Source organism: Megalobrama amblycephala, linkage group LG7 (assembly GCF_018812025.1).
Source record: "Megalobrama amblycephala isolate DHTTF-2021 linkage group LG7, ASM1881202v1, whole genome shotgun sequence".
In the NCBI taxonomy this organism is placed as follows: Eukaryota; Metazoa; Chordata; class Actinopteri; order Cypriniformes; family Xenocyprididae; genus Megalobrama; species Megalobrama amblycephala.
The window spans coordinates 54691415-54716018 of record NC_063050.1 but is presented as its reverse complement, the minus strand read 5'-3'; the positions used below and the strand labels follow the sequence as shown (position 1 = coordinate 54716018).

General features: G+C 35.1%; 1 protein-coding gene across 3 annotated transcripts; it reads left to right on the top strand.

Annotated features, from left to right (window-relative positions):
• The first annotated feature begins 1596 nt into the window (after positions 1-1596).
• On the top strand, positions 1597-24583 carry trim25 (tripartite motif containing 25). 3 transcript variants are annotated; one of them, XM_048198117.1, is made up of 11 exons: positions 1611-2380; positions 19793-19888; positions 20083-20316; positions 20606-20774; positions 20892-20918; positions 21074-21136; positions 21242-21307; positions 21388-21447; positions 21640-21738; positions 22497-22556; positions 22645-24583. In XM_048198117.1, exons 1-11 carry the CDS (start codon positions 1787-1789, stop codon positions 23175-23177), a joined length of 2001 nt encoding a protein of 666 aa, XP_048054074.1. In that variant the 5' UTR covers positions 1611-1786; the 3' UTR covers positions 23178-24583. The 3 variants fall into 3 exon arrangements, with proteins under 3 accessions (XP_048054076.1, XP_048054074.1, XP_048054075.1); XM_048198119.1 differs by lacking the exon at positions 21640-21738 and having other exon boundaries at positions 1597-2380; XM_048198118.1 differs by lacking the exon at positions 20892-20918 and having other exon boundaries at positions 1618-2380.
• Positions 24584-24604: the final 21 nt, after the last annotated feature.

Sequence of the window (24604 nt, the reverse complement as noted above, 5' to 3'; positions counted from 1 at the left end):
CAAGCCACAACACAACGGAATAAGCCACAACACAACGGAATTAAACCACAACACAACGGAATAAGCCACAACACAACGGAATTAAACCACAACACAACGGAATCAAGCCACAACACAACGGAAATGCTCCCGACCACTTGGGGGCTCTCAGAGCTAGGTAATATTACTATTCCTTGCCACTGTTCTATAAAGTCGACAGTTTTACAAAGATATCAATACCATGATTAGTTTTAAGTATGTAAGCATTGTATATCGACATGGTATATTAATTAAAAATCAACTACGTTCACAATAGCTTCATATTTATACTTGTGAATGATTTGACGCGATACCACGGCGCATGATAAAGGGAACATCCACCAATTCCACCAAGTGGTTAAAACGTATAATTTGTATTCATTAAAATTACTTTTAACATTTAAAAACAGACATGTTCAAATTCCAAAGGTTGTTAGTTCCTGTTGGTAAGACTGACAAGCTTTGGAATTTGAATATGTCTGTTTTTAAATGTTAAAAGTAATTTTAATGAATACAAATTATACGTTTTAACCACTTAGTGGGATTGGCAGACGTTCCCTTCATCATGCGCCGTGGTAGCGCGTCAAATCATTCACAAGTATAGGCCTAAATATGAAGCTATTTTGCACGTAGGTGATATTGAATTAATATTTCATGTCGATATGCAGTGGTTACATACTGTTTAAACTAATCGTGGTATTGATATTACTGCCGACTCTATAGAACAGTGGCAAGGAAAACTAACTTTACCGAGCTCTGAGAGCCCCCTAATGGTCGGGAGCATTTCCGTTGTGTTGTGGCTTGATTCCGTTGTGTTGTGGCTCGATTTCGTTGTGTTGTGGCTTTATTCCGTTGTGTTGTGGCTCGATTCTGTTGTGTTGTGTCTCGATTTCGTTGTGTTGTGAACTTATGTTTGCTTTTTTAATTTCGTTGTGTTGTGCACTACTGGGCCACCGTAGATTTGACTGTAGAAGGACAACAACAGTAAGAGATAGCATACTTCAGCCAGAGTTGGGCCATAATTCATTCAAATTATAGAATAATTCAAATAAATAGGTAGCCTACATGTAAATGTACTTTGTAAATATCCATCTGTAACTATGAGATATTCATAAATAGCATATAAAATATATTGTGGAGAACAAAATACAAATCAATTATTTTAAGTTGGTTATTTAATATCCTAAGGACCTGCCAATTGTTTCTTTTAAACAAATTTATTTTAGACTTTGATAAACTCCAGATTAACTCTTTACCTCGACCCACATGTCTCCTGCTCTCGAGATCACAGATTCAGAAAAGATGTCTTTTTCCGAATGCTATTTGCTGAAGAGGACTTATTGGTGAAATTAAGAACCACAATAAACACCCTAACATAGACATTATAGTTTAAATAATATCTAAAACGATTCTACAAAACCCATAAAAAAGTCGATTTTACTAGCAAACAGTGTCCTCTTGTGTACATTTGAAGAACATGATAGGCCTGTTTAAATTGTGCCTTCACGCAAAATATAATAATAATAATAATAATAATAATAATAAAAACATTTTGCACAAAGACAGCTTTAAAAAAAATTTTTTTGTACTAGGACATTTTAATGTAGCAGTCTGGTAGCATAATTTAAGCTAGGCTTTGTTACTCTATGAACATTTACACGTCACATAGGCTAAGTTTCGTTTTTCCGCCTCCCGGTTTAGTTTCATTTTTGCTGAGGCGCAGTTGTGTCAGTGTAGTCAGTGATCGGTACTTCCTCGACGTCTCACAATGGCGGAAAATATGTCTTTACTGGGTCTCGAGGACGAGTTGACATGCAGTATCTGTTTATGTCTTTTCGAGAACCCGGTGAGTTTAATCTGTGGACACAGTTTCTGCGCCAGCTGTCTCGAAGCGACATGGAACGACAGGGTATCATCACTGTCCTGCCCTCAGTGCCGAATGGCTTTCAGCTGTAAACCCGAACTCAAGAAGAACACCGTCCTCAGCGCGGTGCTGGATGCCTATAGAATAAAAGCAGGTGTCCCTGAACCCGTTAAAGAACCATTTGAGGTGAAAAAGAAAGATCCAGATGCAATCAAATGTGACAGCTGCATGGAAGCCAAAGCGGTCAAAACTTGTCTGACATGTATGGCGTCTTATTGCGAGGATCATGTCAGGCCTCACCGGGAAAATGCAATTTTCCGGGCGCATCAGCTCTCTGACCCGCTGCCAGACCTGGTGGAGCGTCTCTGTTCCGATCATGGCAAACTGATGGAGTTCTACTGCATTCAGCACCAGAGCTGCATCTGCACCAACTGTCTGCAGTCCGTGCATAAAGGTTGCGAATTCATCACCGCAGATGAGCGGCGCTTTAAACAAAAGGTTGGGCCTATCTTTAAACCTATTTGGAAAGTAAACGGATGTGAAAAAATATTATAGCCTCCTTAGGCTGAACATGAAATGTGACTTTACAGCGTAATCTATTGGTCCGTGTACGTTTTGATAGTTTGTTTTCCAATTTGAAATGAAATACGCAGAAACGAGAAAACGGTCGTTTCCCGTTTTTTTAAGTCTGTTTTTAAGCTGTCATTGTTTTTTTTTAAATGTAAAATGTAAATGCCTCTACATCTGTTACCAAGCGCATGACATCCTTTGGGATACTACCACCGATCAATAGGCTATAGTACATAATGATAGATTCTCTATAGATCAGTGGCTACTGGACTCATTTTTTTTCTTATTTTAATGTTTTGTTTACATTTTATACATTTAAATTCAATCATTTAGCAGACGCATTCCTTGCATGGCTATATAGTAGACTATGAAGTCATATTAGAAAATAGGCTATCCACTGTGTGGCAACACCTAATAACGGTATCACCATCGGGGGCCTTTTTAGTTTTCCTTACTTATAAATGGCCATGCAGATTTTATCTCTTAAATTAAACACTTTTATGAACACAGTGAACATTATTATACGTCACAGTTTACTTGCTATCCTCACTTTTTCTGTCTTTCCTTCGCTTTTGAATGAATTAAATGGCCCTGAACATTTTACTTTCAATTTCGATTTAACGGCAATTGGCGATTCTGCGTCAGCTGCTTTAGTGGACAACAGCAAAACAAAAACTCTTGTATATTGAACATAGAACTTTTATTATCTTTGTAATTATTTTATTATCTTTTATTATCTTTGTAATTATTTTATTTTGTAAATATTCGTGGCTTAACAGCGGGAAAATTTACTGTATGCATATATGATAAATGTCTGTGAATAATTAAAAAAATCCCAGGGGGTTAGTTTTAGCCTACATGAACAAATAGCAGAATAAACAACAGAACATGAGGATTCATCATCATCACGCACCTGCCGCGCTTCTGTGAACGGAGAAAAAAAGGATTCAATTATATAAAACGAATAAATAGCCTATGCGCGAAATTTATTTCACTTAAGTAATTAACATATTACCAAAATGAAAGGGGAAAAAATTGCGACAATATGAGTGTCGATTCATTTTTGAGACGTTCACAGAAAGGAAACCGAGACGGCAGAAAATTTCTTTGTTTATTTTACGAGCAATGTTTTGTTTTTATTGTGAGTGTACAAAAATAATAGGCCTATTTAACCCTTCGCAGATTCGAATGGTGTTACATATATTTGACCATAAATGTCTGAGTATTTTAAGTTGTTTCCGCTTTTATAAGAAAATTCAAGTGAACGCGTCGGCGCCTAACGCGCACACACATCAGTTTTAGTAACTTGACATCACAGCCTGTTAACTGTCAAAATAACATAGCCTATTCAACCAAATATATAAAAAGTTATACTGCTCATTTTAAGTAGTCTGTAGGCTATACAATAAAAGCGTTCAAATAATAAATATAGTTTAGCCTCCAAATCGTGAATATTGAAACATTTGGATTTGTGTCAAATTAGAGAGGTAGTTATAACGCCGGTTTCTGTTTCAGTTCAGCTTTAAATTAATTCGTTTTATATATATTATTTTTGTAATAACTAAAATAGCTATGTAGCTGTAATTTTAATCTTTAATGTTTGATCTTTACATATTCCCTCAATCTTTTAACCAAAGGGTTATTAACATTAGCCTATATATTCAGCAGGCAATGTTAGGCTATATAAAATAAATGGAGAGATGAGCTATTGTTCGTTTTTCAAAACTGCTTACACTACTTATTTATTGTGATTTATTCTATTTATTCAAAATAGAATAAAATAAAAACTAGTTTTTTTTTTTTTGTTTGTTTGTTTTTTTAAATCTGTGCTTTACCCGCTCCTCTGTGTGGGTAGCGCAGTTTCAGCATGCATATTAAACTACAAACCGCATTACAACAGTCTGTGTGCTGATTAACATTTCTGAAATAAATATTTCTGTGAAATACCCGTTAGGTTGCACAGAAGAAAGCCGATTTATGACATCTACTGATATAGCAGGAGAGACTGTTATTTTGTTGAACGAACTGAAGATGACGTCACTGGCTCAGATTTGATTGACCAATCGGCTGAAAGGGGCGTGTAATGACCGCCCACATGTGGAAAACGAGTTTTGAAGTCGTGTTTCCGTATTCTATCCATGACCCGAAAAAACGAAAATCGAGTCAAAATCTTGTTTTTCCGTTTTTTTAACAAACGAAAAAACGGGAAACGACTGTTTTCTCGTTTCTGCGTATTTCATTTCAAATTGGAAAACAAACTATCAAAACGTACACGGACCTCTATTGTTGCAGACATCCCACCCTGCAAAAACGGTCCAGGTATCGTTCGTTCATTTGTTTTTGGTTTCACATAGGAAAACGAAAAAAACGAGAAAACAACTCCTTTTTTCGTTTTTTCGTTTTTTAGAAAAACGAAAAAAACGAAATTATGACTTGACTTTTGGTTTTCCCGTTCTTGCACGGAAATCAGAAAAACCACTTGATATTCCGATTGGGTCCTGTGGGTGGTGCTAAATCTGATTGGTCATTGTTTTTCAAAATAAGAGTTTTCCCAACACTGTATTTTTTAGCCTGTAAAATTAAGTCTATATGCATGCTATTTGTCACCCAATTATTTGGCTTCACTGACTGAAAAAATCTATTGAAATAGCCTAAATGTAAACATGTTCACCCATTGACAGTTGTCATACAATTTTAAGTAATACATTTATTCTTTGTTTTAGATGTTTTTATTAACTTAAATTCTTATGAATAATATATTTTTTTATAATGTCTATTTGTTATTTAAGGCCTGTATGCACATATCGGATTTAGGGGGCAGGACTTAGGGGGCTGGGGCTTGAGTTTATGTTTGGGCCCTACTTATGCTACAAACATCATAGATGTATGATGTATGGAGAAGCACAAATTACACAAAAATTTAAATATGCTTTGAGGTTCCTAGAACAAGTAATATGCAACATGCCTTTAGTCAAAGTATAGCGGTAGGCTAATAGGCCTATTACATCGTCATTATAATACAATATAATGCAGGATGTGCTCACTTGGTTGAGAAAAGATCAAAACCAAGAGAAAGGGAAAACTGTATTTTTAAATTCATTGTTATAGCTATCTGTCTTCTTATGTCAGATTCTTAAATTTAGTCAACAAATTCACGGTTGTTGTAGGCCTATTTTTAAAACGCAAAGTTGAACACCATTTTAAATTGAACTAGGCTACACCGAATGCTGCGCAAAAAAAATAAATAGCCTGTCGACGATTTTTCAGATTTTTATGACTTTCTGCCCCTTTATGAAACATTTAAAATATTCACAAATTATTATGGGAAAAAAATAAGATTTTACTGGTGTTCTAAGGCTAAATTATAACCTGGAAATTATATTTTTCCCACAGTGCTGAATGAGAAGAGCCATAGGCTATGTCTCTGGAACCACAGCCTACAGAAAGGGGATTTATAGTTATAGGCTAATGATAATAAATGTGTCTGGAAAAATAACGAGGCATTTTAATTTAATTGTTTATTAATAAACTATTGTTTTCTAAATCAGGGTCTTCTAAAAACATATCTCCATCTCCGCTGTTAAGCGGATGCGCCTTTAGAGAAAAATACGGATTACATAATCAGAAGGTATTAGATTTCGATTCGAATTTGTTCGTTTTAAAGTGGACATTTCAAGCTTTAGCCTACATAGGCTATTTTGTTTCAGTTCTCGCGCTTCAGTTCACAGAGATCATGAAACCGCGCCTGATTGTTATTTTATTTTATAAAAGCACAACGTTTTCTTGTTGAGTTTACACAAATAAAAGTAGTTGCAAATAATGTATTATTATTTTCTTTATGACCAGAAATGATAGAGTATTTTAATTTTTTTCCACTGTTGATAGGAAAATGCAAGTGTTCGCGTCCGCGCCTCCCTGCCATGCAGTGCGCACTCCACACTCCACACAAACCCTTGGATATGCGTCAGAATCTTGTGTTTATTTGTGATAATCTTAGCCCTGAATTATTATTTTCTAACCTGTATGAATGACATTTGACGAATTGCTTTGTTCCTTTTTTGGATAAAAGCGTCTTCTAATATGTAGCCCAATAAATGTTGATGATGATAATTATTATTATTATTATTATTATAATGATGATGATAATTATTATTATTATATTCGTATACGGACCCCAAACACACCGCGTCTTCTAAGTCAGGTGACTGTAAATGCGCAAAAACTTTCCATTGCAGTTTTGCGAAATATTCCTTTTTCGAATTGCCTAAAAAACACCTAATGCGAAAACTTTTTTTCCGATAATGTTCAGAGAACATCAATTCACCGGGGCCTCCCCATTTGAATAAAAGACATGATATTAATATCATTAATAATTATAATAATAATAACAATAATAAGGAGAAGAAGAAGAAGAAAAACAATGACACTGTGTTAAAAATAAATAGTTGCAACCATAAAGGATTTGAAAAAGTTTATTTTGAAGTCCTAATACGATCTCTCTCATTTTAATAAAAATCAATAATATGGTTGATGGTTAATTTGTAGGCTACGTCACATTGCTTTACAGAGAATGATCATTTTCTATAAATTTGTTCACTAAATTATGTGCTCTCGAGAGTTTTCAGCGCTCTCTCCACTGCCATCACAATAGGAATAGGCATACACCAAAAGAAAAAAAAAAGAAAAAAGAAAAAAGAAACATTTAGGCCCAACGAGTTCTGTTTTATTTATTTAGCTATAACACGAGCCTATGGTATGCGAGTTATCGCACCAGCAAGAGTGCTGTTTTTAGGAACATCTGCACAATCGCAAATGTGACATTTATACAACAGTTCAATAAAGTTACTCAGTAACTTTTATAGATTCAAGTAGGCTAGAGTCGTTTGCTAGGTTAAATGAGTTAGGATTTTTGAACGACTAGTTTGAATAAAGGATTCAACTCTCTCATTAAGTTAGAGGCTTACCGCCACCTACTGGCGGTTTTAGTTTCATAGTTAAAAAAAGGAGACGTTTCATTTTTTTTTCAATCATTTCATATTTCTACATTAAATTTGTAACATTAAAAACATTAATCTCTTAACATAATTTATGCAATTATAATTTCCTGTGTAAATCCACATGCCATGTGTCAATCCAAAAATTGATTTTATTGATCGACTTCCTTTTATTTGGTCATAATAGCCATACACCCTGTCTTTGCATTCTGATTGAATTTGTTGACTAAATTTAAGAATCTGACATAAGAGGATAGATAGCTATAACAATGAATTAAAAAATACAGTTTTCTTTTTCTCTTGGTTTTAATCTTCTCTCAACCGAGTGAGCACATCCTGCATTATATTGTATTATAATGACGATGTAATAGGCCTATTAGCCCACCGCGTCCTTTACTATACTTTGACTAAAGGCATGTTGCATATTACTGGTTCTAGGAACCTCAAAGCATATTTAAATTTTTGTGTAATTTGTGCTACTCCATACATCATACATCTATGATGTTTGTAGCGTAAGTATGGCCCAATGGCCTTAAATAACAAATAGACATTATAAAAATATATTATTCATAAGAATTTAATTTTATAAAAACATCTAAAACTTAAAAAATTAATCTAAAATTAATTTTACAAGCTAAAAAATTCAGTGATGGGAAAACTCTTATTTTGAAAAACAATGACCAATCAGATTTAGCACCACCCACAGGACCCAATCGGAATATCAAGTGGTTTTTCTGATTTCTGTGCAAGAACGGGAAAACCAAAAATCAAGTCATAATTTCGTTTTTCTAAAAAACGAAAAAACAAAAAAGGAGTTGTTTTCTCGTTTATTCGTTTTTCTAAAAAAAACGAAAAAACGAAAAAAGGAGTTGTTTTCTCGTTTTTTTCGTTTTCCTATGTGAAACCAAAAACAAATGAACGAACGATACCTGGACCAAAAAACTAATTTCCGGGAGATGTCACAATATGTAGGCTATAGCCTATTCTAGTACCATACCCAGTGTTGGGTAAAGTTACTTTTAACCCTCTATGGTACGGTGTTGCCTCCAGGCAACATGGTCTATTTTAGTTTGTTTTTTAAAAATAAGCCACCAATTGATTGATCAAACATATCTCAGGACAGAATAACTCAAATACTAATCAATAAAAGTGCAAAAAAGACCAAAACATGACCAACAGGTGTCCATTTTGTGTCCTGTTTCAGCACATGTGCACATGTCACATGACTCCATATTTTCTCCATTGAAAAGTGCTTTTTTCACTTGTTTGTAACCATTTAATCACCCACAAAAAATATGAGTCACCTTCACTGGCAAGTAAAGAAGTATTTTTAAGAACTTTACATTATATATCATCAAATGTTTTAGAGAAAATAACAAAAAACTGTATTGCCTCAAGGCAACATTGTACCATAATGGAATCGCATAAGGCCATACAGCCATAATAGGTTTCAATACAAATGTATCATATTTGTAAGGAAAAGAGTTAAAATTATCTAAATATGTTGGCACTTTCACATGATTTTGTAATGCACTTATAAGAATAATAATTCACATACCATATCTGCATATATTATGATCCGCACATTTTCTATAGCACTTTAAAGAGGTATAAAACACAAGTAGCAAAGCCAGTTTATGAGGGTGAGGATGAGGAGTTAATGAGGGGTCATACTGTGATGAGGAAGATTAAATCATAGTGACAATCCACCAGGAAGAGACTGAGGATGAGAGAGAAGATGGAGATGAGGATGAATATGGATATGATAACTTGATATAATAACATAAAGATATGATGGTTTGGTAATACTTGTGTTCCACTATGGTACAATGTTGCCTGAGGGCAACAGCTGGATATACAATGTTACTTTTTATTAAATATCAAACTTTTAATACATTAAAAACTAGAGAAATTTGTTTGTTTAAGTGTCTAGTTAAATAAATTAATGTTTTCAATAAATATATTTCTTTTTTTCTACATGAAAATGCCAAATGTTTAATTTTTTCCATTGTGGTACAATGTTGCCTCGAGGCAACAAACTTGATTGATATCATATTGCGTAGCATAGAGGGTTAAAAGTAATGCAATATTGCATTACTCCCTGTTACTTAGTTACTTTTTATGAAAAGTAATGTGTTACATTACATTTGCGTTACTCTTTCTAACCTGGGCTGGGCTTGCTTGTTTGTTTTTTAATAACAACAAAAAGTTATTTTTTGGCAAATGTTAAGACCCTTTCACACCAAAAGTGAAATGAATTAGCCTCACGCTGAAGGAAATGCATGTCTGTACAGTAGTGCTGTCATTCTGGAATAAAGAATAGAATACATGAGGAGGAAGTTGAACACTGTTATTTCTAAATCTAATCTTAAGTAAATTTTTGCTATGGTTGAATTGGATCATTGAAGGTCAGCAGCAAAGACATTAATAAAGTGAAGTTAAACATAAAGTATATTTGTATAACTTAATATAGTTAGGCTAATTATTACATGTTTATGTAAAATTCTGAGATTGAATTTCATTGTTTTTATTCTTTTTGAAGAATACTGAATGTTTTCGTGCAGGTGAGATGAGTAAATGCATTTAAATTCACATTTAGTCTAGAACTACAATAACCATCAGGCAATGCCTGCGTCTCAATGTGCATACTATCCATCCTAAATAGTATGTGACATTAGTAATATTCAACACATTGGGATGCAGGGTATGTTTTGGCACAATTCCCTCACTCAGTTTTTCAGGTGTGTGAGGAGGAAGGCGGGTCTACCTTCTTACAGCCAATCAAATAAGGTTCTCGCTGACTTTCGATTTATCTTATATGATTGGTTTAATAAACACGCCAGATGCTAATACATTTATCTTCATTTAATTCAGCATCATTCTCTCTGCTGAAATAGTACTTCACAATCACACATACATAAAATAAAAAACAAATTAAAGGTGCCCTAGAATCAAAAATTGAATTTACCTTGGCATAGTTGAATAACAAGAGTTCAGTACATGGAAAAGACATACGTTGAGTTTCAAACTCCATTGCTTCCTCTTCCTCTCCATTCTTCTTATATAAATCTCCTTTATTTAAAAGACCTCCGGAAAACAGGCGAATCTCAACATAACACCGACTGTTATGTAACAGTCGGGATCATTAATATATATGACCCCAATATTTGCATATGCCAGCACGTTCAAGGCATTAGACAAGCCAGTATTAACGTCTGGATCTGTGCACAGCTGAATCATCAGACTAGGTAAGCAAGCAAGGACAATAGCTAAAAATGGCAGATGGAGCAATAATAATTGACATGATCCATGATTACATGATAATTTTAGTGATATTTGTAAATTGGCTTTCTAAATGTTTTGTTAGCATGTTGCTAATGTACTGTTAAATGTGGTTAAAGTTACCATCGTTTCTTAGTGTATTCGCGGAGACAAGAGCCGTCGCTATTCTCATTTTTAAACACTTAAACAATGCTTAACAGTGTAGCATTAGCCCGTTAGCCACAGAGCATATAGCCTAGGGTGACCATATTTTGATTACTGAAAACCAGGACACTCGGCCCGGCAATGAGATACTCAAATGATACTCGAAATTTACTCAAAGATGCCTTATAATTTCAATACATTTAAAGTAGTTCTACGCCTCCTCTGTATGGTTAGAAAATTGTTATATTACAAAATACTATCTATAACCAAAGACACAAATTCAGATAGGCTTCTCAGAGGTTACTCATGTTTTATTAAGTTTCAAAAATAACACATGAAATAATTATAGAAATAATGTCTCTTCTGTATTAGAAAAATAATAAATTAACTAAAAAAAAATACCTCTGCTATATTAGCAATCCAGATTTAACAAATATAGCTCTCACAAACTTACAAAAGCTAACAAAAAATATATCTTTTTTTATTTTTCTTCTTCATCCTCGTTTTCCTTTTCATCCTGTTTTTCTTCCTCATCCTCCTTGTTTGTCCATCTATATTTTGCTGTAGAGCTGATCTTTCCCAGCAGTTACTTAACTTAGCATGAAAGTTATAAAGAAATTTATATAGGCCTGTCAGCTGTTACATCACAAGGTACAAAGGAAGAGCACAATGAGCTTAACTCATTGTAGACGATAGCTGAAGGTTGCTCTGCTGTTACATGAAGTATCTGTTATTCAGTTACAGACGACTGCACAAAGCGTGCATACTAATGAAAACATATAAAATGTTACCAGGAAGTAAACAACTGTAGTTTAGGCATAAGTCAGCCGCGACGCTGAGAATATAGTTACCTTTATGGAATAATCCACTAATGTCTTGAGATACAATCTGAACTAATATTCTCAGTTGCATGTGCATTATTAATATATGAATATTAACTCATTAATATTCATGTATGCTCCGCTTCGGAAACCGAAAATCTCATAACACCGGTAAATTTAATGGCCCAATGAAAAACAATGAAAACCAGGACATTTTCATCACTTTATAAAAAACAACCAGGACGGCCAGGACAGGACGTGAAAACAGGACATGTCCTGGGAAAACAAGACGTTTGGTCACCCTAATATAGCCTCAAACTCATTCAGAATCAAATGTAAACATCCAAATAAATACTATACTCACAGGAATCGATGCATGCAGGCAGCATGAATAACGAACATCTTGTAAAGATCCATTTGGGGCAGTCGTGGCCTAATGGATAGAGAGTCGGACTTATAACCCAAAGGTCATGGGTTCGAGTCTCAGGTCCGGCAGGGATTGTCGGTGAGGGGAGTGAATATCCAGCGCTCTCCCCACCTTCAATACCACGACTGAGGTGAGACCCTTGAGCAAGGCACCGTACCCCCAACTGCTCCCTGGGCGCCACAGCAATGGCTGCCCACTGCTCCGGGTGTGTGTTCACGGTGTGTGTGTTCACTGCTGTGTGTGTGCACTTGGATGGGTTAAATGCAGAGCACAAATTCCGAGTATGGGTCACCATACTTGGCCACAAGTCACAAGTCACTTCACTTTGAGGGTTATATTAGCTGTGTGAACTTTGTTTATGCACTGTATAACTGCACTTATAGTCGAGAGCTCGGGAGGGCAGGGAGCGAGAGATTTAAAGGGGCCGCGCAGCCTGAATCAGTGCATAGTTAATGATGCCCCAAAATAGGCAGTTAAAAAAATTAATTTAAAAAAATCTATGGGGTATTTTGAACTGAAACTTCACAGACACATTCAGGGGACACCTTAGACTTATATTACATCTTTTGAAAAGACGTTCTACGGCACCTTTAATTAAATCATAATTAAAACTTAATTAATGTTAATTTGACTGCTCAATACTATGGTATCAGAGCGCTATGCTTTGGCAATGTCAAGCCTTTATAATAAAATAAGTAATAAAACTACTTAAATTTGAATTTGCTGATTGATTTCTGATGCAGAATTTTTCAGATCATGCCTCTGTTCATGGTACAACACTCAATTACATATTTTGTAATATCGCCCTTGTCGCACTGTGTCAATATTACTTTCAATATTCAGTAGTCAATATTACTTTCGTGTGACTGTAATTATATGTAGCTAGTATGAGTAACAAAATGCTTTCTTTGTGTCCAGATTTGACTAATGCAAAAACTTACATTTAACTTACACTTAAAAAAAAACTTTGACAAAAGTAGTCTTTAATAATGTCTAAATATATATCAAAATGCAAGTAACTAATTATGTGGGAATCCAATGTTCCCAGCAACTAGGGAACACGCAATTAAGTTTATATATTTGTATATAGGGCTATACAGCCATCTAGTGGTTATGGTATTACAGATGATAAATGGTGAAAAAGTTAGAGATAAATATTTAGTAAATAGTTTAATAATATTTTGTAAAATCCTCTTAAATTACAACATGTTAATTATTATTGTTAATGTATTATTGTAATATGTTTATTATATTAAATATTGTTGGTTAAATTATTATTGAACCAGATTTGAGTAAAAAATAAATAAATCTGGAATCACCCCTGATCTGTAGACAAGTGAAATCATGCATATTGTGCATGTATTAGTGCAGATACTTGCTGAGGAGGAGGAGGATGTAGAAGGATATATACACAGAAATTTTCTTTCTTAAAGGTCCCGTTTTTCGTGTTTTTTTGAAGCTTTGATTGTGTTTATAGTGTGCAATATAACGTGTTCATGTTTCGCGTGTAAAAAAAAACAGTATTTTTCACATAATTTACTTATCTGTATACCGCTGTTTCCACTGTCATAAAAACGGGCCGATGACTTCCTTGTTCTATGAAGTCCCTCCTTCAGAAATACGTAACGAGTTCTGATTGTGCCAGCGGTTCCTGTGTTGTGATTCGACAGCAGTTTAGCGCATCTTGGCCGGAAAGGTCACGCCTCTTACCATAACGTGGAGATGCATGCCCTCAGTGTTATTGTAAACATGTCTTTAATTTTACCCTATCAATTTGAGCCGGAATCAGACCCGGTGATTGGACTGCGGGATGAAAATAACAGCGTTTCAACGACATCGCGACAAACACACTCTACAAACGCAACTCTTGTGTATTCCTGTGGGCGGAGGTTAGTCAAAAAACTGTTTTAGTGATGTCATTAAAGAAGGAAGTAGAGGGATGTAGTCCAAACTGGCCGTTCGATGTAGGCGACTTCTGTTAAACAAAATATCTCGCTTGGCATTGAACTTTGAGCTTTAAAATTTTACAGATTTTATTTATACTCTAACAACATTACACACTAACTAAAGTTTGAAACATGGGATCACGAAGAACGGGACCTTTAACACCAGCTCGAAACTCAGTTTGAACACATGGGAGTGTAGCGTCTGGTGTGTTTATTAAACCAATCAGATAAGAGTAAATTGAGAGTCAGGCAAATCAGGTAATGCTCTCAAAACTCCTATTACTATCCTGCAGAGACCTGTTCTTGCTTATTTCAGCAAAAAAACAAAGAAGAACACCGACAACAACAAAAAAAATCGTGCCAAAAGTGTAAGCGTGGAAAAATGGAAGCCTGAGGATTACAGATCATATTTATATTGCATTAGCATGAAGCTGCAGTTTCACAATACATGAACTACACTTACGAATAACAGTTAAATGCTGCAAATCATTTTTTTTCTTACACCTGAAACGCGATTTACACCTTTACAAAACGTCTCTTGCATGCAAATTTAATTCACGCTTGCAATCTTATGTACACTTCCACAAATCTTACCCTGTGTATGCGAATATTTATGACATCATATTACCTTCATAACAAAGACAAAGATATCACTTTCCTCAGTGAGCATTCAAACTAATTTTAGAATGGATAGGGGAGAAAGCCTTTTTTTTTTCTTTTTTTTATAAATAACTTCTGTGGTCCTCAAGATAAGGGAAGTACAATGTACAAAAAAAGGAAGTACAAAGTACAAAAAAGAATCTAAAGTAATTTCAGGATGTTTCCAATCATTTTAAATTTTCAGATTGCATCTATGACAAAGGGTTTTAAAAATGTGGCTTATAAAAAAGTGTTCCTGTGGCTCAATTTAACCCAGGTTAGGGATTTGTTGCACCATCTGGGTATAAACTGACCATGCATCTAAATGAATCTGATTCACACCCATGTGAAATTTAAAAGCTAATTTAATAATCACATTTCCTTTTACAAATAATTGTATTTCTTTTCTTAAAGCTAACTTAAACAACATAAAACCAACAAAATTAAGTTTAAATTTCAATATTTGTAATATTTTGCATTTCTGAAACAATATGTTGAACACCAAAGTTGTAACCTTCCCAAAAACAGACAGTGAGTTTGTTGAATAAAATTAAGTAAAAACTAAATTAGAATGAATGAATGAATGAATTAATTAATTAATTAATTAATTAATGTCACTGAAACTAATAAACATATTAGTAAAAAGGTTCTTGGCATGGTAGCTTTTCTGCAGTGATGAACATGCCATTAGGTACTACAGGTGGAAAGATATATATGATGATAATCTGGTGAAAGCATCTTTTGGTTCTTATCAGAGAAGGATTTGAAGGACTTGTACACTTTCCCTATCAAATAAAAAAATTATAAACCAGTTGCATAATATTACTTTGAAATTATACCAGTTTATACTTAAGAAATTTAATTTAACTTCAGTGCCTTATGGTGGGGTAAGTTAAAACGCTGGCTCAATTTACCCCACAACATTAGGATCCCTTTGCCACATTGCTGCCATTTTGGGAAAAAACAAGCTAGCTTAAAAATTAAGGCTATTATTTAGTTAAATGATTTGCATGGTTTTATACGTTGCTTAATCAACAATATGCATCATAAATATTTTTAGACCTGGAAATTTGCTTTGATGTAACAGCCATTACATCTGTTATGCTAAAGTTTTACTTTGACAAGCCAAAAATGGTTTTTAAAGTAAATGGGTGCCTTCCACTCCTCCCATGTGTTTCTCCTTTTCACAGTCTAATGGGTAATTTCAAAATATATGGTCACATGACAATAAAAGTGTACGTTTTATCCTACTCTCCCCTATAATATTATGGACATCGGCCTGAAGAATGAATGTTATATCAGATGCAGGTAACAAAAGATACAAAAGTTTAGTCGATTCCTCTCTCATACTATAATACTCTATATAATAAGCTTCAATGAAGCAACTCACCTTCAATGAAGTGTTCTAAAGTGACATTTTAGAATTAGTAACAGAGGCTTGGTCACAACTGTTAAACTTGAGATTTGATTCTGTGGCATTCCATAGAAGGAAGTAGTTCTGCAAAAAAAAAAGGGGGTTTCTCATAATTTCATAATACTCTACATAATACAATGAGCTTCATTGAAGCAACTCAAATTCAGTGAAGCGTTACTAGTTCTAACATGACATTTTAGAATTAGTAACGGAGGCTTGGTCACAACTGTTAAACTATCAACTTGAGATTTGAATCTGTGGTGGAAGGAAGTAGTTCTGCACAAAAGAAGGTTTTTAAAGACACTCCTTTATTGTTTCTTATTTACTCACTTGTGCAAACTGTTGTGTTCGGCTGTAGCCGTAATCACAGCATGCCGATATACAGCCATATCTCACGGCTATTTTGTTCATATATTCATTCACGTAATCCACCTCAAGGCTGCTCACTGCAGAGCAAATGGGTGGAGCTTACATCTAGCTCCTTCTCGCTAGACGTCCAGCGAGGAGGAGTGAATGTAATATGGACCTAATGGGTGGAGCTAGAATATACAACCACACACTAACCCTATATCCACAAATCTATCCCTCCACCCCATTAGACGTCCAGAGAGGTGGAGCCGGATGTCATTTGACTCTGCAGTGAGTACCACTTGGAAAATATGAACGCAAATGGTCACACAGAAGGCGCATTCGATTTTTGGAATATTGTATAATCTGCTGGCATCAGGGACCATCTATGTGGGAGACTCCTGGATTTTCCGGGATGAGGTGGGATGTCTGCTTTTGTAAGCCTACTGAACAGTGGCGCAGCATAAGCATTACAATATAAATTCTGTAAAGTTATTTCTAAGTCATGTCACTAATTATGTACAGACGAGGACAAAATTGTTGGTACCCTTGATAAATATGATCAAAGATGACTGTAAAATAAATCAGTATTGTTTATCCTTTTGATCTTTAATTCATAAAATTAGCAAAAATATAACCTTTCATTGAAGGAAAAGAATTGAAAGTGGGGGGAAAATCACATTATGAAATAAATGTTTTTCTCCAAAACACGTTGGCCACAATTATTGGCACCCTTTTATTCAATACTTTTTGCAACCTCTGTTTGCCAAGATAACAGCTTTGAGTCTTCACCTATAATGCCTGATGAGTTTGGAGAACACCTGACAAGAGATCAGTGACCATTCCTTCATGCAGAATCTCTCCAGATCCTTCAGATTCCCAGCTCCATGTTGGTGCTTCTTCTTTTCAGTTCACTCCACTCATTTTCTTAAGGGTTCAGGTCAGGGGACTGGGATGGCCATGGCAGAAGCTTCATTTTGTGCTCAGTGACCCATTTTTGTGTTTGTTTTGGATCATTGTCCTGATGGATGATCCAACCACAGCCCATTATTGGATTTCTAGCAGAAGCGGTCAGGTTTTGATTTTTTATCTGTTGGTATTTGATAGAATCCATGATACCATGTATCTGAACAAGATGTCCAGGACCTCCAGCAGAAAAATAGGCCCACAACATTGAAGATCCAGCAGTATATTTAACCATGGACATGGGGTACTTTTTATCCATGTGTGCGCCAAACCCATCTGGTGGGTTTGCTGCCAAAAAGCTCTTTTTTTTTGTTTCATCTGACCATAGAAGCTGGTCCTGTTTGATGTTCCAGTCTTGTCTGACAACTGAATATGCTGTAGATTGTTTCTGCATGAGAGCAGAGGATTTCTCTTGAAACCCTAGCGAACAACTTGTGGGGATGTAGGTGCTGGTTGATAATTTTGTTTAGGCTTTCTGAGACTCAAGACTCAAAACTCTCTGCAATTCTCCAGCTGTGATCCTTGGAGAGTCTTTGGCCACTCAAACTCCTCACCGTGCATTAGGAACTTCTTAATTATTGCCCTGATAGTGGAAATGGGGATTTTCATTTCTTTAGCTATTTTCTTACAGCCACTTTCTATTTTGTGAAGCTCAACAATCTTTCGCTGCACATCAGAACTATATTCTTTGGTTTTACCCATTGTAATGAATGATTAATGGAATTTGGCCTTTGTGTTTCCTCATGTTTATACTCCTGTGGAACAGGAAGTCATGGCTAAACAATTTCATGTTCATAATCTCCCTGCTGTGCTAAAACATTTTTTAAATATGAATGTGGATATACTTCAGAAATATTTTACTCATAAAAATTCAAGGGGTGCCAATAATTGTGGCCAACATGTTTTGGAGAAAAACATTTATTTCATAATGTTACCCCCCCCCCCCCCCCACACACACACACTTTCTATTCATTTCTTTCAATGAAAGGTTATATTTTTCTAATTTTATTAATTAAAGATCAAAAGGATAAACAATGCAGACTTATTTTTACCATATTTATCAAGGGTACCAACAATTTTGTCCACGTCTGTATGTCAATAATTACTTTAATTACAATAATTACTTAATTGCAGATTTTGACAGCTTTTTTTTATCTTAGTAATACTGAAATAAATTGCCATTAAGCAAAATACAGAAGGAATTAACTATCTAGAAAATTTGTCATGATGTCAAGCTCAGGTGGTGTATTAACTTCTGCTTATTAATCAGTTCAAGAAAGCAATTAATGCCAAATTAATATAGTTTATTTGCACAAACAGCAGAAAGCCATTTTTATCACATTATACAGTATGTAATTGGCGCACACTTTACTCCTGTATACAGTATATGCAGTTCATTTAGTCAGCAGCTTTTTGTCACAATGTAATTTTTCATTTCAAACATGGCTTCTCAGGGCTACTTCACTATCACAGTTCAAGAGCTGTAGCTCCAACCACACAAGTTTGCCATACATTGTTCATTGAAAATCTGGTTTCAGGAAATGGCAGTTGTAAGAAAAAATGAGGATGTTGAAGATCTTGATGAAGATGTTTATTGCAACGTAGCAGTGACAAAGTACATGTAGCACCTTGGGTTCATCGGAGTCGGAATGAACCCCAGACATCTCAAAACTTTTATCCTGTTACAGTTTACCACTCCTCAAGTAAATTAAGTTGCTCCTGTTGTAATAGCTCTGGGCAGCGTTTCCCAAAAGCATCGTAACCTTAAGTTGATCGTAGCTCCATTGAAACCAATGGAGCTATGATCAACTTAGGCTTACGATGCTTTTGGGAAGCGCTACCCTGGTCTGTATGTTAATAAAGTTGAGACACCTCATTGTTTGAGATGGTTCTCGGTGTCCCACACCTATTCCCATTCTATATTTGATGACCATTTGCTCAGGATGTGATCACCCCAAATGGTGCAGAAACAATATACCTGTTGACTTTCTTCTTTTCTATGATAATTGAGGCATTTTGGGGATGAGCTTATTTTTACATATGGGTCGAGGCAGACAACAGTTTCTTACATAGTTCAGTGAACTATGGTTACAGCGAAAATTGCAATCATATTTAGCTAACAATTCTGTCCTGATTGGTTGGATTTTCTATATCCAAGAATAAAATGAGCAAACCTAATTTGTTGTTACGAAAAGCTTTTTATTTCCTCTTTTTTTCTCATTACAGCTCAAGCATAGTGTCCAATAATGTTTATTTAACATATAAAAATTGTGTAGGATTGTGTGTTCTGAATCATTCAGCAATGATGAAGGGATTCTCTAAAATAATATGTGTCCTGTTATTCTTGAAACTCTTTCAGACTGACCTGACTGACAAGCTCAACATCCTGGAAGTCAAAACTGACAAAAACCAGCAGGTTATCACACAAATGAAGGAGCAACAAACCAAATTAAAAGTTAGTATATGTTCATTTTTCTTTGGGTATCTTTAGCAGAATGATTCGGATGTAAGACGATAGGATGCAAGATGTGCATGTCTCTTTACCCACCATCATGCATTACACTCCATCCTTGCATCTCAAACATCAGGAGCTCCATAAGATGGAGTTTATATTTTGGGCTTACATTTTCTTTGGTCTTGCTTTCCCAGGACTTAGCTGCTACCCGCAAACGTATTCTTGAGGCAGAATACAGGCAGATCAGAGAAGCGATCGACCGTGATGAGAAAGAGGCCATGATTGCTATTGATAAGGAACAGGAGAAAGGTCAGAGCAAACTGGTCTCCTTGATGAAGAAATTTAATGAGAACGTTGAGAAGATGAATAGGACCAAATCTGAGATCAACAGTCTGCTGGACCAGTCTCAATCACTCACATTCTTAAAGGTGATCCAGAGTATGATTTTGAATGAACACTTTTATGCTTTAGAACTCTTATTTGTACCTTAGATATATATATATATATATATATATATATATATAATCAAATCTTGTGGAGTGGTGGGTAGGGGGGAGAGTGTAAGAGCATGCTTGTCATTTCAAGACAATTCAACATGAGCTCTCATATTCGATTAGTTTTATATCCAACCTCAATGTTGTTTGATGCCGCTTGTATATTTTTGAGTTCTTCTTCTTCTTTTTTATTCTTTTTATTCTTTCACATTTTCTGTCACAGGCCTCTGTGGATTTGCCCTCAGTGGTAAATTTTGAGCCCTATAACCCTCGTATGTCTGTGGAAAGTAAAGAGGTGATAGCTTACCATTCCTCTGCAGTTGCACTGAAGGAATGGATCACAAAATTAATGGAGCAGCCAGCAGAGAACAGAATCTTTGTACTTAAACCAGGTGTGTTAGTGCTGGAGCTTGTATAAAATGTGCAGCATGTTTTGCAGTAAGTTCAGTATACAGCAACACCATAGTCTTAGCGCATGCCATACATATGACATACATATGTTTTTACAGAGTTTGAAAAATCTTTTCTTGGTGCAGGTGAGATTGTCTTTTGAAATGATTGGTGTGGAAATCTGAAACATACTAATCATATAAAAGCATGTTTATACAAATGATTATGGATTGTATGTTGTTGAGGTTATCCTTAATAAAGCTGCTGGCAGAAGATGTGAACTAGTACTCTAATCCTCTAGGAAACCAATTCCCGGGAATCCCTTGTGAGACTCCCGCCCTCCTTCCAAATCCAAGAGACATGCGTAAGTTGTAACTCACTTGCAAGTGAATAGGCTGTTGTTCATGATTCAGTATAACCTAAATCCATCCATCTACTATTTTTTTATTATTCTTTCAATATATTTCAGCACGTATGAGGTCTCCCAGTCCAGCTCGTGCTCCCAAAACTAAGGCTCTAGGAGCTAAACAGAAATGTAAGTCAAGTGTGTATGTGTGTGTATATATATAAATTAATAAGAACATCTTTCTCTCATTGTTCTTTTTTCCCTAATAGACAAGAATGTTAATAAAGAGCTGAAAGATCCCAAAGACCGTAAAGACCAGAAATCAAACAGTAAGCTCTGACCATCCTCCATATGTTCATTATTTTATTCTTTTTCTGTTTGTCTGATTAGCATTATATGTGTAGAACATATTCACACCTAGTGATTGGACTGGAAAAGAGATATGGATCCACAAAAGGAATGTGGATCACATGAATATTTCTTAGAAATTATTCTAACATTACATGTATCTTCTTTGCCAGGATCCAGGAATCCCCCTAAAGGAATAAATCCTGGTTTCTCCAAAAGCATGGAAAACTTGCTTGAACTCAGACCTAAAACTGTAGACATACTTGACATATGTATGTGGAAAAATTTCTTGTTCATGCCCTCCTTAATTATATATATGAGCACAGATTTCTCTCACAAAAAAAAAAAAATAATAATAATAATAAAATATATATATATATTTATTTATTTATTTTTGTGAGAAATTTGTGCTCATTGTAATTTCAGAATAGATTCTACTCTAGAAGCAATCAATCAATCAATCAATCAATCAATCAAAATGTATCAGACCATTATTCAATTTAATTATTAATTTTAAACTAACCATTTTGAAATGATTGAATTTCCCAGGGGTTAGTTTCCCGTACAACAACGTAAAGGTGCCGATATACTCACGGCAAAGTTCTTTTTCGTTCTTCGTTTAGGGGTAAAATGAAGTTTGAAATACCTTTGCAGCAATATACTGTTAGAGAAAATCCGAAGTCCACTCTGCTGAGAGTATAACAAAATAAACACAAAAAAATTTAGAAAACTGCAAGCATTTTTTTAATAAAGCATAAGAAAAGCTAATGGTTTAATTGGCGTACACTTTGCTCCTGTATATATGCAGTCCAACCACGTTTGCGACACTCTTTTCAAATGTCCGTTGAAAATTTTTAGGAAATGGCAAATCACCGAACTATGTTGGTAACAGCGAAAAATGCAATCATATTTGGCTATCAATGCTGTTGGGAAATGCACCCCTGATTGGTTAGATTTGTTATACTAATGCAAGAATAAAATGAGCAAACCTTTCATTCCCTTTGGAGTCAATTCATCTCTCTCATTACAGCTCAGCCTCTTAGTTCACCAGCTGCACAAAACTCTGCTAAAAGGAGTGACCTTCTTAAATGTGAGTTTAAGATATAGTTTAGATTTTATCCACTTGTCCATCTTCATCTGCATTGACATTTATGTGCTTATGTGTTTCTCCTGTCTAGATGGCACTATCCTCAATTTTGATTTCAGAACAGCTCACAAGCGGATTTCCCTGACTGAAAACAACACCAAAGCGACAGTCTCAGATGACCCTTCTCACTATCCAGATATCCCCCTTCGCTTTTCTGTCTGTTCCCAGGTGCTCTGCACAAAGGGTTTCTCTCAAGGCCGTCATTACTGGGAGATCAAAATGAGCAGTAACAACTTCTGTGGATTGGGCCTTGCATACGGTAGAATCGACCGCAAGGGTCCCACTAGCCGCCTGGGGCGTAATGCAGATTCCTGGTGTGTGGAGTGGTTTAACGTGAAGCTTTCTGCATGGCACAACAGCATCGAGACGGTGTTGGAAAATCCCAACCCAAGCCGTGTGGGTGTCCTGCTGGACTGCGATCAAGGAAGTGCAACTTTCTATAATGTGCAGGACCGGGCCTACCCCTTCCACACCTTTGTCTTCCCTTTCACTGAGGCTGTTTATCCAGCTTTCTGGATCTTCTCAAATGGTTCTTCTATCTCTCTGTGCAAGCTCAATAACTGAAACGGTATAAGGTGAACTGATAATAATTTTTATTAGTTGATGTTTTGTTCATCTTTGGGACACAAAGAATATATTTTATATTCTTTCATCATTTTGTCCATCTATTGAAAGTCCACACTACAGAATTTTTAAGCTTCAAGTTTATAAAGACATCCAGTGAAAATTGTTCTTACATCACAATCCTCAAAGCAAGCACGTTTCAACTTCCAAGAGTACTAACGAGGTTTGTTTTTGTACAAGTAAGCACGGTTGAACTGCTGTTGACCGTATTTGATGTGCTTTATGTATGTGTGTTGATTAATCTTCATATGTGAATAAAATCCTAAATTAAATCTGTTCAGCATATAAAGTGATCATGTCTTTTTAAAAGACTTGGATTAAACCGCTCATTTAATATGAATTAGTTGTTTTGTACAATGTCTTTATTAAATGTTTGAAGGTTGCTATGACTTTCAATGGATGGACAAAAATTATGTGAATGTATTAAAAGTAAAAAAAAAAAAATCTTAATTTTTGTTGAATAAAAGGAACTCACAAGGGTGACTGAATGATTACAATGTTCATTTATGGGGGATCTTTCCCTCTATTTTTTATTATTATTATTAATTTGGTGTGTTTTATTATATGTTTACAATATGGGTCTTGTAAATTGATGATTGATGGATGAATGGGTATCTAAAGGCTAATACAATCTGTCATTAATGCAAAATAAACTTTAACAGAGTGCCAACCAGAATTAAGTATTACAGGGCCATAATAGTCATACATCATTGATCCATAAAGGGGTAAATTCAGTATACATATGTGGTTTGTAAATGTGACATTTATTGTTGTGAGTGGTTTGAATTGTTTAACTTATGATTACAATGATTACTCCTGACATTTGTTGGTTTTATCACATGGGCAAAGTCCATTGCCAGTGTGCTCCAGAGTTGTCTTGGTTCCAGACCAAAGTATTCTGGCTGGCTCCAGTCAAAACTGTTTTAAAGCATGTGCAGTTCTGTCAATCTAACAAGTGTTTCGAAGAATCTATTGTGAAAGATTAATCATAGCAGTAGTCATATTTACCTGTGAACTAAATCTATAATGTGTCGTCATCGTATCAGTTGAATGGGCATTAAAAAAACGTTTGTTTTTTTTTTCATGGGAAAAATACACAATAAAATATCAGCATGATGCTAATAAAGGCATGAACCCATGTCATATAAGAATACATTTAATATTATCTAGATTTATTATTCTTTCTCTCGTTGTATTTATCAAACTTGTGATATTAAGTTAAAATGGAATTACTTAATTCTGCTTCTGAAATGATGATGGTTCATTTGTGCAGCTCACTTTGTTTTCAGTTTCCAAAGAATAAAATGTTTGATAATAATCAAATAAACCAAATATTTAAACAAAAATGTCTTTATGTTCTAATTAAC

Excerpts from the sequence above, each read along its gene's own strand:
- trim25 (XM_048198117.1), top strand. The coding sequence starts at position 1,787 with ATGGCGGAAAATATGTCTTTACTGGGTCTCGAGGACGAGTTGACATGC. Across the intron at positions 19,889-20,082 it reads AGCAACAAACCAAATTAAAA|GACTTAGCTGCTACCCGCAA; the intron begins GTTAGTATATGT and ends TTGCTTTCCCAG. Across the intron at positions 20,775-20,891 it reads AATCTTTGTACTTAAACCAG|AGTTTGAAAAATCTTTTCTT; the intron begins GTGTGTTAGTGC and ends ATGTTTTTACAG.